The sequence below is a fragment of the Heteronotia binoei genome, chromosome 10 (assembly GCF_032191835.1).
Source record: "Heteronotia binoei isolate CCM8104 ecotype False Entrance Well chromosome 10, APGP_CSIRO_Hbin_v1, whole genome shotgun sequence".
Classification (NCBI taxonomy): domain Eukaryota; kingdom Metazoa; phylum Chordata; class Lepidosauria; order Squamata; family Gekkonidae; genus Heteronotia; species Heteronotia binoei.
This window is the reverse complement of record NC_083232.1, coordinates 4,079,786-4,095,730: the sequence shown is the minus strand read 5'-3', so window position 1 is coordinate 4,095,730 and position 15,945 is coordinate 4,079,786. Positions and strand designations below refer to the sequence as shown.

Sequence of the window (15,945 nt, the reverse complement as noted above, 5' to 3'; positions counted from 1 at the left end):
GGACTGGATGGGCCACTGGCCTGATCCAACATGGCTTCTCTTATTTTCTTATGTTCCTAAGGTTTTAAAAGTTTCCATTTTTCTTTACTTGTTGAAGGCGGTCGAAGGTGACCACGCCTCTTGCCCCGCTCGCCCCATCCGCAACGAGCAGCCGCTGTTGATTCTGCTCACCTGGCTCCCAGAGCTGAAGTCGTGCGAACTGCAGATCTTCGTGTCCGAGCGGCTGAAGAACATCTGCAACTCCTCCCTCCAGAGCCGCACGACCTGCGTGAAGGCGGGGATGGTGGGCTGCCTGCTGGACGCCCTCTGCACCGCCGAGCGCCGACTGGATGCCAAATGCGCGGAGAACCTCATCTGTTTGCTGCAATCCCTGGGCAGCCTCTCCATCCGGCCGGGCGAGTTCAGGCAACTCCTCAGGCTCCTCCGGAGTGACCCGGGCAAGGGACCCCACCCCTACACCACCCAAGTCATCCGCGCGCTCTCAGGCATGGCCCGGAAGGATGGGCCGGAACGAGCCCTGCAGTACTTCGACCTCACCCCCAGCATGGCGGGGATTATGGTGCCCTCCATCCAGAAGTGGCCCGGAAGCGGCTTTGCCTTCCACGGCTGGGTGTGCCTGGTGGAGGAGGTGAAGGAGTCCGCCGAGGAGGCCGCCAAGCTGAAACGGAAGCAGCTGTACAGGTAGGGCTGTGGAAGCAGGGAGGTGAGCAATGGGGTAAGATGGATGCTGCATTACTGTGTCGAGAGCCAGCTTGGCGTAGTGGTTAAGAGCCTGGACTCGTGTTTGGGAGAACCAGGTGGGATTCCGCACGTCTCCACAAGCAGCCAGCTGGTGTGACCTTGAATCAGCCTCAAGTTCTCTCAGAGCTGTTCTGCTCAAGGGCAGTTCTCTCACTCAGCCCACTTACCTCACAGGTTGTTGTGGGGAGAGGAAGAGAAAGAGATTGTAAGCTGCTTTGGGACTCCTTCACATAGTGAAGAGCTGGGTATAAAAAACAACTCTTCTTTTTAAGCTCAAGAGTCATGGAGTAAAAAGATGGGTCCTCTTGTGGATCAAAAACTGGCTAATTAATAGGAAGCAGAGAGAGTATAAATGGGCAGTCTTTGCAGTGGAGGACGGTAAGCAGTGGGGTGCCGCAGGGCTCAGTACTGGGTCCCATGCTCTTTAATTTGTTCATTAATTATTTGGAGTTGAGAGTGAGCAGTGAAGTTGCCAGGTTTGCAGATGACACTCAATTGTTCAGGGTGGTGAGAACCAGAGAGGATTGAGAGGCACTCCAAAGGGATCTGTTGAGACTGGGTGAGTGGGCGTCAACGTGGCAGATGAGGTTCAATGTGGCCAAGTGCAAAGTAATGCATATTGGGGCCAAGAATCCCAGCTACAAATACAAGTTGATGGGATGTGAACTGGCAGAGACTGACCAAGAGAGAGATCTTGGGGTAGTGGTAGATAACTCACTGAAAATGTCAAGACAGTGTGCGATTGCAATAAAAAAGGCCAACGCCATGCTGGGAATTATTAGGAAGGGAATTGAAAACAAATCAGCCAGCATCATAATGCCCCTGTATAAATTGATGGTGCGGTCTCATTTGGAGTACTGTGTGCAATTCTGGTTACTGCAACTCAAAAAGGATATTATAGTATTGGAAAAAGTGCAGAAAAGGGCAACTAGAATGATTAAAGGTTTGGAACACTTTCCCTATGAAGAAAGGTTAAAACACTTGGGGTTCTTTAGCTTGTTGAAACGTCGACTGCGGAGTGACATGATGGAGGTTTACAAATTATGCATGGGATGGAGAAAGTAGAGGAAGAAATCCTTTTCTCCCTTTCTCACAATACAAGAACTCGTGGGCATTCGATGAAATTGCTGAGCAGTCAGGTTAAAACGGATAAAAGGAAGTCCTTCTTCACCCAAAGGGTGATTAACATGTGGAATACACTGCCACAGGAGGTGGCGGCGGCTACAAGCATAGCCAACTTTAAGAGGGGATTGGATAAAAATATGGAGCAGAGGTCCACCAGTGGCTATTAGCCACAGTATATATATGTGTGTGTGTTTGTGTATTTTTGTGTATACACACACACATATATTGGCCACTGTGTGACACAGAGTGTTGGACTGGATGGGCCACTGGCCTGATCCAACATGGCTTCTCTTATGTGACACAGAGTGCTGGACTGGAGGGGCCACTGGCCTGATGCAACAGGGCTTCTCTTATGTTCTTATGTGACACAGAGTGTTGGACTGGATGGGCCATTGGCCTGATCCAGCATGGCTTCTCTTATGTTCTTAGATTCTTCTTCCATAAAGTCCCCAAGCTGACACATTCCAGAGGGATAGGTCTGTTGTCGCCAATATACTTGATGTCTTCACGGCTCTTAAGTTGCAACTTATTCAGCAAAAAAAGAGTTATCATTTACTGGACACCACAGTGACTCTTTAGGAAAGGATTGAGTAAAATATCTAACGGTTGGCATTGTAACTCACAGGCTGCATCACTTAAACACAGGCTTTCGGCGTGTTCAGTTATCATTCGGGTTTTCTGGGAGGAAGTTGTTGCTCCTGTTGGTTCTGTATTTAGAATGAAGCGATTTCAGATACCGAATGACGATAGCGGGCATGATTGACTGAGTTGTGATCTGAAGAATTAGTAGCATGGAGAAACCAGCATTGGTGCTGAGACAGGAAACCTTGGTCTCGGTTCAGTGCAGGAGGATACATTGCCTTGAGTGTCATTATCAGTTGCAATTCTGCAGTCTCGCTTTCTAACCTCCCTTTAAAATTTCTTTGTAAGACATAAACCTAATCCAATAATGCCTGCCATTTTCATCCACTTGGTTTTGTCATTTGCCTGTTAATGTCATTTGGCATCTGAAACCACTCCACTATCCAAGATATAAGAAGATGATGAAGATATTGCAATTATATCCCACCCTATACTCTGAGTCTCAGAGTGGTCACAAGCTCCTTTACCCTCTCTCCCCGCACCACAACAGACACCCTGTGAGGTGGGTGGGGCTGAGAGAGCTCTCCCAGCAGCTGCCCTTTCAAGGACAGCTCCTACAAGAGCTATGGCTGACCCAAGGCCATTCCAGCAGCTGTAAGGGGAGGAGTGGGGAATCAACCCCGGTTCTCCCAGATAAGAGTCTGCGCACTTAACCACTACACCCAACTGGCTCTCTATTAGAGCTATGGCTGACCCAAGGCCATTCCAGCAGCTGCAAGTGGAGGAGTGGGGAATCAACCCCGGTTCTCCCAGATAAGAGTCTGCGCACTTAACCACTACACCAAACTGGCTCTCTATTAGAGCTATGGCTGACCCAAGGCCATTCCAGCAGGTGCAAGTGGAGGAGTGGGGAATCAAACCCGGTTCTCCCAGATAAGAGTCCGCGCACTTAACCACTACACCAAACTGGCTCTCCATTAGAGCTATGGCTGACCGAAGGCCATTCCAGCAGCTGCAAGTGGAGGAGTGGGGAATCAAACCCTGTTCTCCCAGATAAGAGTCCGCGCACTTAACCACTACACCAAACTGGCTCTCCATTAGAGCTATGGATGACCGAAGGCCATTCCAGCAGCTGCAAGTGGAGGAGTGGGGAATCAAACCCGGTTCTCCCAGATAAGAGTCCACACACTTAACCACTACACCAAACTGGCTCTCCATTAGAGCTATGGCTGACCCAAGACCATCCAGCTGCTGCAAGGAGAGGAGTGGGGAATCAAACCCGGTTCTCCCACATAAGAGTTCGTGCACTTAAGCACTACACCCAACTGGCTCTCTAAGGGCAAGTAGACTCACATTCTGAAGAAATGAGCAGTGGTTCATGAAAGCTTTTCCCTGGCCACAAATTCTGATAGTCTTTAAGGTGCTACTGGACTCTTGCTCTTTTGTGCTGCTACCCATCTTGTATTGCAGGAGAGGCCAGTGGTAGCTCTCCAGCTGTTTGTTACCTACAACTCCCATCAGCCCCAGCCAGCATGGCCAATGGCTGCGGCTGATGGGAGTTGTAGGCAAAAAACATCTGGAGAACTACCGTTGGCCACTCCTGTTGTATTAGAATGTTCACTGACTGTTCTTATATACTTTTAACCTATCTTCCCATCTCTTGGAGGCTAACCAATCATCAATGAAAACAGACCCTCTCTATGCCCTGGTTAAAAGACTTATATTGCAGTACCGGAAAGACAAAAGTTCACCTCCTGGCAGTCGATGGATTTGAGAACCTTACAACTTTATCAATATGTGAACACATGGCATACAGACCAGGGGGCTTGTTTCTTTAGAAATTTGGAAATCTCTTCTAAACACTTCCGTGTACATCTTCCACCACTCTTGTTATGTATTTGTTTTTACACTCTATATATGTCCCCCCCCCTTTTTAATTAGTTACTACATTTTGAAATTTGGTTCCCTTTCCCCCTGTTTTTTTTTTTTTAATTAAGATTCTTAGGTAGCCTTGTAATGAGACTTCTGGGCATGGGCCGTGTGGAAGTGGTGTAATGGTGAAGTGCGCGGACTCTTATGTGGGAGAACTGGGTTTGATTCCCCACTCCACCACTTGCAGCTGCTGGGATGGCCTTGGGTCAGCCAGAGCTCTAATAGAGAGCCAGCTGGGTGTAGTGGTTAAGTGCACGGACTCTTATCTGGGAGAACCGGGTTTGATTCCCCACTCCTCCACTTGCAGCTGCTGGAATGGCCTTGGGTCAGCCAGAGCTCTAATAGAGAGCCAGCTGGGTGTAGTGGTTAAGTGCATGGACTCTTATCTGGGAGAACCAGGTTTGATTCCCCACTCCTCCACTTGCAGCTGCTGGAATGGCCTTGGGTCAGCCATAGTGGCAAAGTGCACGGACTCTTATCTGGGAGAACTGGGTTTGATTCCCCACTCCTCCACTTGCAGCTGCTGGAATGGCCTTGGGTCAGCCATAGCGGCAAAGTGCGCGGACTCTTATCTGGGAGAACTGGGTTTGATTCCCCACTCCTCCACTTGCAGCTGCTGGAATGGCCTTGGGTCAGCCATCGCTCTTGCAAGAGTTGTCCTTGAAAGGGTAGCTTCTACGATAACCCTCTCTGCCCCACCCACCTCACAGGGTGCCTGTTGATATAGGAGATTGTAAGCCGCTCTGCGTCTCTGATTTAGAGAGAAGGCAGGGTATAAATCTGCAGTTTTCTTCTTCTTCTTCATAATTGAATCTGGGGCTCAATACCGGCCTGTGGGTGGGCTTACTTCCCTGGGAAAGGGAGAGCAGTGCCTGGCCATCAGATGAGCTGTACCAACAGCCAAGCCTCTTCTCTACCCTTCAATTCCCCTCCCTCCAGCTTCTTCACCGCCAGCGGGACGGGCTTCGAGGCCTTCTTCACAGCCGACGGGATGCTGGTGGTGGCCGTCTGCACCAAGAAGGAGTACATGACGGTCGCTCTCCCGGAGCTTCCTTTCAACGACAGCGCCTGGGTAAGTCGAGCTGGAAAACCCACCCCAACTGCTAGCTGAACCAACCCTGCCTGGGCCTTCTGCTTGGCTTTATCCTGATGCTTTAGCAAAGTGCTAGAAGGTTCAGGAGTTGTCAGTTCCACTTAGGCTTGCCAATCCCCAGGTCCCAGCGGGGGTTCTTCCGCTTTCCCAGGCTCCTTCCCGACCCCAGTCAGCTGGCCGATGGGGGAAGCCCCGCCCCCAGAGGACCATGTGACTTTCCACCTTGGGAGGCTTCAGTCTCCGATTGAAAAGCTTCCTCTTGGGATGGGGTGTCTGTGTTACATTGAAGAAGTTGGCAGCAATTTGTGAGTAGAGAGGCCAATCCCTCGCTTAGAGTCGCCAGAAACGTCTGCTGAGCACTTCATTATTCCCTATGTGGAGATCGATTCTCATAGGGTATAATGGGGAATTGATCTGGGGGGGGGGCTGTTGGTTGAGGTAGAGGCACCAAATTTTCAGTTTAGCATCTAGTGCCTCTCCCCAAAATACCCCCCCCCCCAAGTTTCAGAACGATTGGACCAGGGGGTCCAATTCTGTGAGCCCCAAAAGAAGGTGCCCCTATCCTTCATTATTTCCTATGGAAGGAAGGCATTTAAAAAGGTGTGCTGTCCCTGAGCCTGCCTTGGCGGGGAGGGCGGGATATAAATAAAAGGTATTATTATTATTATTGAAATGTGATGGCCAGAACTCCCTTGGAGTTCAATTATGCTTGCCACACCCTTGTTCCTGGCTCCGCCCCCAATGTCTCCTGGCTCCACCCCCAAAGTCTCCTGCCTCTGCCCCCAAAGTCCCCAGATATTTCTTGAATTGGACTTGGCAACTCTAGTTCCACTCCCTGGGTACAGCAAGCTCTGTCCTGTCACCGGTGGTGGATTGGGTCTAAAAATATTGGTTGCCAGGAGACATAGGGGGCCCTCCCACAACTGTAAGGCTATCGTTTAATTTGTATAAGAAATAAATCCAATTTTCAAAAAATACATAAGTGGGGGAAAAGGTACAATTAAAACTTTTGCAAAATAAATGCATATATATATATATTAGTAATTACAGTGTACGTATATTATACATATCACTGGCAGTATGCAGTAGATACTAAATGTAAATACAGTTCGCCTTTTCTCCAGGGGCACTAATCTCTGCGGGTTAGAGATCAGTTGTAAAAGAGGGCGATCCCCAGGCCTCACCTGGAGGCTGGCAACCCTAAATACAATGTAAAGCTTAGCTGCACGACAGTAATAATATTGGGACTTCTGTTATATTTTCAAGCTGCTAAAAGGTCAGCTTGAAAATATAACTCGAATTTTTGACATATTGTCTAATGTTTATTTTTTTTTTACATTTGTCACATTTTTGACATATTGTCTAATGTTTATTTTATTTATTTATTTTATTCGATTTATATCCCGCCCTCCCCGCCGAAGCAGGCTCTGGGCAGCTTACAACATAAAATCCCAACAATAGATTAATAGGGGAGGGACGGTGGCTCAGTGGTAGAGCATCTGCTTAGGAAGCAGAAGGTCCCAGGTTCAATCCCTGGCACTCCAAAAAAGGGTCCAGGCAGATAAGTGTGAAAAACCTCAGCTTGAGACCCTGGAGAGCCATGAATGGGGCTGTGGCTCAGTGGTAGAGCATCTGCTTGGGAAGCAGAAGGTCCCAGGTTCAATCCCCAGCATCTCCAACAAAAAAAGGGTCCAGGCAAATAGGTGTGAAAAACCTCAGCTTGAGACCCTGGAGAGCCATGAATGGGGCTGTGGCTCAGTGGTAGAGCATCTGCTTGGGAAGCAGAAGGTCCCAGGTTCAATCCCCGGCATCTCCAAAAAAGGGTCCAGGCAAATAGGTGTGAAAAACCTCAGCTTGAGACCCTGGAGAGCCATGAATGGGGCTGTGGCTCAGTGGTAGAGCATCTGCTTGGGAAGCAGAAGGTCCCAGGTTCAATCCCCGGCATCTCCAAAAAAGGGTCCAGGCAAATAGGTGTGAAAAACCTCAGCTTGAGACCCTGGAGAGCCGCTGCCAGTCTGAGAAGACAATACTGACTTTGATGGACCAAGGGTCTGATTCAGTATAAGGCAGCTTCATATGTTCATAGTATTAAAAATACACATTCAATAATAAATAACAGTGATTAAACAGTTAAAACAGAAAACAGATTATTAAGTTGGTGCTATTCTGATGGGGGCGGCCTTCTTCCACGGCACTTAAATACCGGTGTCGGTCAATTGTATGCCAGCCGGAAGAGGACACTCTTGCATGCCTTGCGGAACTGCGCAAGGTTCCGCAAGGCCCTCAGTTCATCACTTTAAGGGGTCCCACTTGCCATTGGGCAAGCTGCCACCCTGTTACACTGTCAGTCACAGGGACACAGTAAGGCTGCTGAGCCCCCCATTAAAGTTCCATTTTATGGTAAGAGTTTCCAGCTATTCCGACACCTACCTTCTGGGGTAGCTCTAGGAATCTCCGGCATCTCTAGGATTTTACCATAGAATTTCCAGTGATTCCTAGAGCTACCCTTTGTAACTTCCTGTATGAACTTCCGGTAAGTACAGGAAGCTGATTTTTTTAAAAGTTCCCCCATAATGCTGGCCCTTCCCCCAAACCTCCCGCCGTTTGCCAAGCACCGTCTAGCAACCCGAGTATGCATTCTGTGCCCTTGCGGAAATCCGGAGGTAGTGTGGTGTTTTGTCACCCCAGACAAGTGACACCTCTGCTAGGAAAGGGGGTCCATAACTGCTTCCACTTCTTCCTCTCCTTTCCAGCACTGCGTCGATATTGTCCACATCACCGGCCGACGGCCCTTCGGTCAGAACCTCGTGAACGTCTACGTGGATGGGCAGCTCCGAAAAATGGCTCAGCTGCGTTTCCCCTCTCTGGGGGAGGTAAGAGCATTTCCTGAAGGGAGGCAATGGCCACAGATATTGGATGCATTGTGCGCTGGCAGGTCACTTCTGACTGACAGCGAGCCTATGAATTAGCGACCTCCCAAACATCCTATCGTTAACAGCCTTCCTCAGGTCTTGCAAACTGAAGGCCACGGCTTCCCTGATTGACTCGGGGTGTGAATATTGTAGAGATCTCTGTAAGGAATCCAGTGGCTTTCTCCGACGGGGAGTCGGTACAGGAAGGTTAATAACCGTTTTCCCACACAGCTTACCTCGGAGTGACGTCCCTCTTCACCGCGCAGCGTCCACTTGGATTTCCCACCATCTGCTCCGCGGAAGCAGGAAGAGCCGCGCCTTTTGCGTCGCCAACATAAACTGGGTTTTAGCGATTTACATTTGCGACGCAGAAGCCCCAGCACTTCCTGTTTTTGCGGAGCAGATGGTGGGAAATCCGAGCGGACGCTGTGCGGTAAAGAGGGACGTCACTCCGAGGTAAGCTGTGTGGGGAAAAGGTTACGATTTTTGCAGTTGGGGCTGTTCTCGGTGCAAAAAATTGCTCCTACTTTCTTCACCTTTCACGTCAGCTCACAGTCCTGCAAGCAGACGTCACGATCCTGTTCTCAATAGCCATTCTGCTGACCAGCAAATGAATGAACCATGAGACTGGGACACGAAAGGTGGTTCTCCTCTGTTTTAATTCCTGCCCTTTTCTTCTCTCCTAGTCCTTCACTTCCTGTTGCATCGGCTCCGCCGGCCACCGGACGACCACCACGACCACCCCCAACCTGCCCTCCCCGTGTCACTCGCCAGACCTGGCCTTCCCTCCTCACCCTCCCCTGAGCCGCTCTCAGTCTTTCCCAGCCTCTCTGGCACCGCACTCCTGGATGCCCATTCCGTCTCAGGTCCCTCGGGAAGGTGTGGTTTCCACGACGCTCGCTGGGAGCCAGGACACAGAGTGGGGGATGCCCACATCCCTGGAGGGCCACCTCGGATCTGTTGCCATCTTCTACGAAGCTCTCCAGCCGGCTCAAGTGAAGGCACTCTACTCCTCAGGTAGCTGCCTGCCTGGAAAAAGAGCAGAGAACTCTTGCGAGGGGTCACGATGAATTGCTCAGTGAATGTGTCCACCCAGTGTACTGCAGTGGCGTCAAAGGCAAACTCTAACTCATTCCCCACTAGTCTTATGCCGCTCTCACACTCCTCCAGTGGTGAAGTGTGCGGACTCTTATCTGGGAGAACTGCGTTAGATTCCCCACTCCTCCACTTGCACCTGCTGGAATGGCCTTGGGTCAGCCATAGCTCTAATAGAGAGCCAGTTTGGTGTAGTGGTTAAGTGTGCAGACTCTTATCTGGGAGAACCGGGTTTGATTCCACACTCCTCCCCTTGCAACTGCTGGAATGGCCTTGGGTCAGCCAGAGCTCTAATAGAGAGCCAGTTTGGTGTAGTGGTTAAGTACGCGGACTCTTATCTGGGAGAACCGGGTTCGATTCCCCACTCCTCCACTTGCATTTGCTGGAATGGCCTTGGGTCAGCCATAGCTCTAATAAAGAGCCAGTTTGGTGTAGTGGTGAAATGTGCGGACACTCTTATCTGGAAGAACCGGGTTTGATTCCCCACTCCTCCCCTTGCAACTGCTGGAATGGCCTTGGGTCAGCCAGAGCTCTATTAGAGAGCCAGTTTGGTGTAGTGGTTAAGTACGTGGACTCTTATCTGGGAGAACCGGGTTCAATTCCCCACTCCTCCACTTGCATCTGCTGGAATGGCCTTGGATCAGCCATAGCTCTAATAAAGAGCCAGTTTGGTGTAGTTGTGAAGTGTGCGGACTCTTATCTGGGAGAATCGGGTTTGATTCCCCACTCCTCCCCTTTCACTTGCTGGAATGGCCGTGGGTCAGCCATAGCTCTAATAGAGAGCCACTTTGGTGTAGTGGTTAAGTGCACAGACTCCTATCTGGGAGAACCGGGTTTGGTTCCCCACTCCTCCATTTGCACCTGCTGGAATGGCCTTGGGTCAGCCATAGCTCTGGCAGAGGTTGTCCACTTAACCACTAGAAGAAGACAACTGCATATTTGGCCCTGTCAGGGGCGTGTAGCATATGCAAACAGGTTAGAAGAAGAATTGCAGATTTATACTCCGCCCTTATCTCTGAATCAGAGACTCAGAGCGGCTTACAATCTCCTTTATCTTCCTCCCCCCACAACAGGCACCCTGTGCGGTTTGTGGAGTTGAGAGAGCTTTGATAGAAGCTGCCCTTTCAAGGACAACTCCTGCGAGAGCTCTGGCTGACCCAAGGCCATTCCAGCAGCTGCAAGGGGAGGAGTGGGGAATCAAACCCGGCTCTCCCAGATAAGAGTCCGCTGACTTCACCACTACCCCAAACTGACTGGGAGCATTGCTCATTACGTATCCTTAACCCATTTTCACTATATTTTGTTGTATTCAATGAACAGGCAACTTGGGTCTGTCTACTTATCAACCAGGGTGGCAGTTGCTGCCGAAGCAGCGTTTTTGAATATCTGCACAGCCAGTCAAGTCTCCAGTGGCCAATCAGAACCCTTGCGGGGCAGAAGCCTCACCTGGCCCCGCCCACTTATTTATTTATAATTTATATCCCGCCCTTCCCACCAAGGTGGCTCAGGGCGGCTTACAACAGGTAAATCAAACATAAAATTTTAAGTTAGGTATTTAAGATATTTAAACATTTAAAACATTTAAAACATTAAAACATTAAGCATTGCGGCAGTATGCATAGCAAGAATCTGATAGAGCTACATTTAATTTCCTATGTCAGTTAGGTGTAAGCTAGCCGGAAGAGGGTTGTCTTACAGGCCCTGCGGAACTGAGTAAGGTCCCGCAGGGCCCTCACCTCCTCCGGCAGCTGGTTCCACCATGTAGGGGCCATAACAGAGAAGGCCCTGTCCCTAGTAGATTTTAGGCGGGCTTCTCAGCAGGTGCCACGGGCCCAATTTTGGCGACCCCTTGTTTTTCGCTGCCTGGTTGAATTAAGTAGCTTAACATCTGCAACCTTCCTTCTGAGTGAGAGCAACGGCATAAATGAAGTTAATAAAGGAAATACATAGCGTGGCGTGAACAGGCTTGCATTTCGAGCAAACGTGAGACCAAATCTTGCTTCTTGCACTACGTGCATGAAAACAGCCAGTTTCCTTCCCTTCCCTTCTCCCAACACAGGACCAAACGTTACATCTCCGTTTAAGCCAGAAGGGGATTTCTTGGAGTTCAGCAGCAAACTCCTTCTGTATTACACGCCGCAGGTACGACTGGATCGCCTTCAGCTGTCTGTTTTCTGTCTCTGCCAAGAGGTGGGGGAGCGACTGTGATTGCAGGTGACATTTACTTTTGTAAGCCCTTAACGGCCTGGGATCCTCATAGCTTCGGGACCACCTCTCCCGTTCAGGGGAGAGTGAGAACAGGATATCGATTTGAGAAACAGAGAAGAAAACAATCAATTCATAAATGCCCTGACTCATCGGAATCTTGGTGATTTCAGGCAGTGCGTTCTCTAAGGTTCCTAATAGTCAAAGGAAATCTATGCCATGAATTAAAAGTCTGCCGCGAAAACGTTGCGAAAGCAACGTCACCCCAGAGTCAAAAACGACCGGTGCTTGCCCAGGGGGGACTTCCTTTACCTTTTTAAAATAGTAAAAACATCAGACAGGGCAGAAGGAGATTAACTAACAGCGAGTCAAAGAGTAACCCAAGATCAAATCTCACTCCAAATGCTCACTGGAACAAAACTGGGCTTTTGTGCTGTCTAAAAGCTGGTAAGCAAAGAGCAGAGAGATCTGCTGGGGGCCAGTTGCATCATTTTGGTGCCAGTACTGAGAAGGCCCTGTCTCGCATAACCTCCGGTGGCCGGGAAAACTTGTGGCAGAGCCTCAAAGGAAAGAGAGTGGGAGAGGAAAGCCCTCAAAGTATCCTGGGTCCAGATACGTTTTGGATGTCATCAGGGGTCATTTTGTAGAAAAATAGGCGGTGGAGCTCATCCAGGGATTGTTATGCAGCTGCACCTACTATTCAGTGGACAAGGTGGGGAGGAGGAGGGGGAATCGTCAGAAAGGTTCAGGAGCTGTGCTGCTGAATCGGAGGCCTGGATGTTCTCCTTTATTAACCATGTGTGTCTCTCCTGTGTGGGTTTTCTAGGCTTGCAAAAGCAACATCTGCCTGGACCTTTCCCCAAACCACTTCTTCGATGGGAGGCTGACGGGGCACAAAGTGGTGAACTGGGATGTCAAGGTAGGGTGTGACGTCTCCTGAAAGCGGCAATCATCGACACCCACACTGTTCCCTGCCAATTCAAGTCCTGGCAATTCAAAGGCACAGTAGGAGGCTTAGAAGGAAGTACTCCTTTGGGAAGAAGTAAAAGGAAGTCCTTCTTCACCAAAACAGTATTTTAACCTGTGGGATTCACTGCCGCAGGAAGTGGGGGCGGCTGCAAGCACAGTCAGCTTCAGAAGGGGACAGGATAAACTTATGGAGTAGAGGTCCATCAGTGGCTCTTAGCCATAGCCTATCATTGGAACTCTTTGTCTGAGGCAGTGATGCTCTGTCTTCTTGGTGCTTGTGGGAGGCAACAGTGGGAGGGCTTTCAGTGTCCTGGCCCCACTGATGGACCTCTTGATGGCTCCTGGTGTTTTTGGCCACTGTGTGACACGGAGTGTTGGACTGGATGGGTCATTGGCCTGATCCAACAGGGCTTCTCTTATGTGACACACAGAGTGTTGGACTGGATGGGCCATTGGCCTGATCCAACATGGCTTCTCTTATGTTCTTATGTCTGGGGCAAGTGATGCTCTGTATTCTTGGGGGGCACAGTGGGAGGCTTTTAGTGTCCTGGCCCCACTGATGGACCTCTTGATGGCTCCTGGTGTTTTTGGCCACTGTGTGACACAGAGTGTTGGACTGGATGGGCCATTGGCCTGATCCAACAGGGCTTCTCTTATGTTCTTATGTGACACAGAGTGCTGGACTGGAGGGGCCACTGGCCTGATCCAACAGGGCTTCTCTTATGTTCTTATGTGACACAGAGTGCTGGACTGGAGGGGCCATTGGCCTGATCCAACAGGGCTTCTCTTATGTTCTTATGTGACACAGAGTGTTGGACTGGATGGGCCATTGGCCTGATCCAAAATGGCTTCTCTTATGTTCTTATGTCTGGGGCAAGTGATGCTCTGTATTCTTGGTGCTTGGGGGGCACAGTGGGAGGGCTTCTAGTGCCCTGGCCCCACTGATGGACCTCCTGAAGTCACCTGGGGTTTTTTTGCTACTGTGTGACACCGAGTGTTGGACTGGATGGGCCATTGGCCTGATCCAACATGGCTTCTCTTATGTTCTTATGTGACACAGAGTGTTGGACTGGATGGGCCACTGGCCTGATCCAACAGGGCTTCTCTTATGTTCTTGTAAGCATAGGCAGCTTCAAGAGGGGGTTGGATCAACGTCTGGAGCAGAGGTCCATCAGTGGCTCTTGGCCACAGCGTATTGTTGGGACTATCCGTCTGGGGCAGTGATGCTATGTCTTCTTGGTGCTTGGGAGCAGTGTCCCCTCTAAGCAGAGTTAGCGTGAGCTAGCTCACAGATTTTTAGCCTCCGGCTCACGCATTTTTGTCTTAGCTCAGGAAGGATGACCCCAGAGCACACTCATTGATGCAGTAGGTTACAACTTTAATGCCAGTAGCTCACAACCCAGGGCTGCAACTTGCCTCGCCTCTTTCCTCTTGGCAAGCAGAACCCGGTTTTCAGAGGATCTTGCTTGCCGCAGGAAAAAGGCAAAGCGAGTTGCAGCCCTGGGACAACTTGTGCAAAATCGGATGGACACTTGGGGGGAGGGGAAGAGCTCCGACACCAGAACAAGCCTTGTGGTGAATCAGTCCTACTGTAAAAATAAATTTCCTAATGTCCAGCTGGTACCTTTCCTGTCATAACTTATACCCAGGGCTTTTTTTGTAGCAGGAACTGCTTTGCATATTAGGCCACACACCCCTGATGTAGCCAGTCCTGCAAGAGCTTACAGGAGGCCCTTGAAGAAGAGCCCTGTAAACTCTTGGACGATTGGCTGCATAACGGGGATTCAGGGGTCTGCCCTCCAACGGCTTGCCTCTTTTCTCTAAGGTCGGGGACAGAGGGTGGCAGTGGGGGAGAAGTCGTCGCGGAGACACCCACTAGTGTGTGGGGCAGTTCTCTCCCCAACACTATTTACCATCTTAACATGCGCCCCCTCGCCTAGATTTTCCAGAGCTGTGGGCTGGGATGTCACCAATATGCGGATGACACCCATCTCCACCTCCTGACGGGCGGCCCGGCTGACTGCGTCCCAGAAAATCTGGATCGGGCATTACAAGCCGCTGTGAAATGGCCCAGACAAAGTCGACTGAAATTGAATCCAGCAAAGACGGAGGTTCTGTACCTAAGCCAAGGCGGCCTGGGAAGAGAGATCCCTTTACCGACCTTCGATGGGGCGCCTTTAGAGCCAGCTTCGAGGGTCAAGAGTTTAGGGGTTCTCCTGGAGCCTTCATTAACTATGGAGGCCCAGGTGGTAGCCGCTGCCAGATCTGCATTCTATCATCTAAGGCAGATAAGACAGTTGGCTCCATACCTGGAACGCAGCGACTTGGCTACAATAATTTATGCAACGGTCACCTCGAGAATAGACTACTGTAACGCCCTCTACATGGGGCTGCCCTTGACTCGGACCCGGAAGCTGCAGCTGGTGCTGCGGCCAGGTGGGTATCGGAGCTGCCTTTACAGGTGCACATCCAACCTGCGCTGGGGACGCTGCACTGATTGCCTGTGGTGTTCCGAGCCCAGTTCAAAGTGCTGGTTATGACCTTTAAAGCCGTATATGGCTTGGGACCTGTCTACCTTCGGGACCGCCTTTCCCCACACGAGCCCCAGAGAGCGCTACGATCAAGCTCATTCAATCTGTTAAAGATCCCCGGGCTAAAGAATGCCCGGTCTTTTCCGTGGCTGCGCCTGCCCTCTGAAATGCCATCCCAGAGGAGACTATGGCCCTGCGGGATTTATTACAATTCCGCAGGGCCTGTAAGACATATCTGTTCAGGCAGGCTTTTAATAACTAGATGGAGGTGCTTTTAACATCTATGGGGGTGTGTACTATCTACCCCACGATGACATCACAAATTAATCCAAAACAGACAGAACGCCATCTGAACTGTATTTAAACTGTAAGACAGTCCTCTTCCGGTTGGCTTATAACTGACCGGCACCAAAACCACCAAAACTAAAATACTGAAGGAAGTTGATAGATAGCGTAGTGCTGGATTGATGTACTGATTTTTAATGTATTTTAATGTTTTAATCTCTTAATTATATAAATTGTTATTGTATTTAAAATTTGAATTTGATTGTTAGAATCTCTGTGTTGTAAGCTGCTCTGAGCCCGCTTCGGTGGGGTAGGGCGGGATATAAATCAAATAATATGAAATGAAATGAAATAAACTGTTTTAATATTTTAATAATGTTTTATTGTTATAATGCGAATCTGTCATCGAATTGTGTTAGCCGCCCTGAGCCCATCTGGGGAGGGCGGGATATAAGTGCAATAAAACAAACAAACA

At 49.9% G+C, this 15,945-nt stretch overlaps 1 protein-coding gene and 1 non-coding gene across 5 annotated transcripts in view; both read left to right on the top strand.

Annotated features, from left to right (window-relative positions):
- The window catches only part of NBEAL2 (neurobeachin like 2), a 354,508-nt gene that overhangs the window by 232,142 nt on the left and 106,421 nt on the right, over positions 1-15,945 (top strand). For all 4 annotated transcript variants that reach the window (XM_060247903.1, XM_060247901.1, XM_060247900.1 and 1 more), the window contains 6 exons: positions 98-681; positions 5,320-5,452; positions 8,227-8,346; positions 9,072-9,402; positions 11,540-11,622; positions 12,512-12,604. In XM_060247903.1, the coding sequence (XP_060103886.1) occupies positions 98-681; positions 5,320-5,452; positions 8,227-8,346; positions 9,072-9,402; positions 11,540-11,622; positions 12,512-12,604 (1,344 nt within the window). The remainder of the gene's footprint in view (positions 1-97; positions 682-5,319; positions 5,453-8,226; positions 8,347-9,071; positions 9,403-11,539; positions 11,623-12,511; positions 12,605-15,945) is intronic.
- TRNAP-AGG (transfer RNA proline (anticodon AGG)) lies at positions 6,944-7,017 on the top strand. Its single transcript has one exon. It is a non-coding gene; the product is annotated as a tRNA-Pro (tRNA).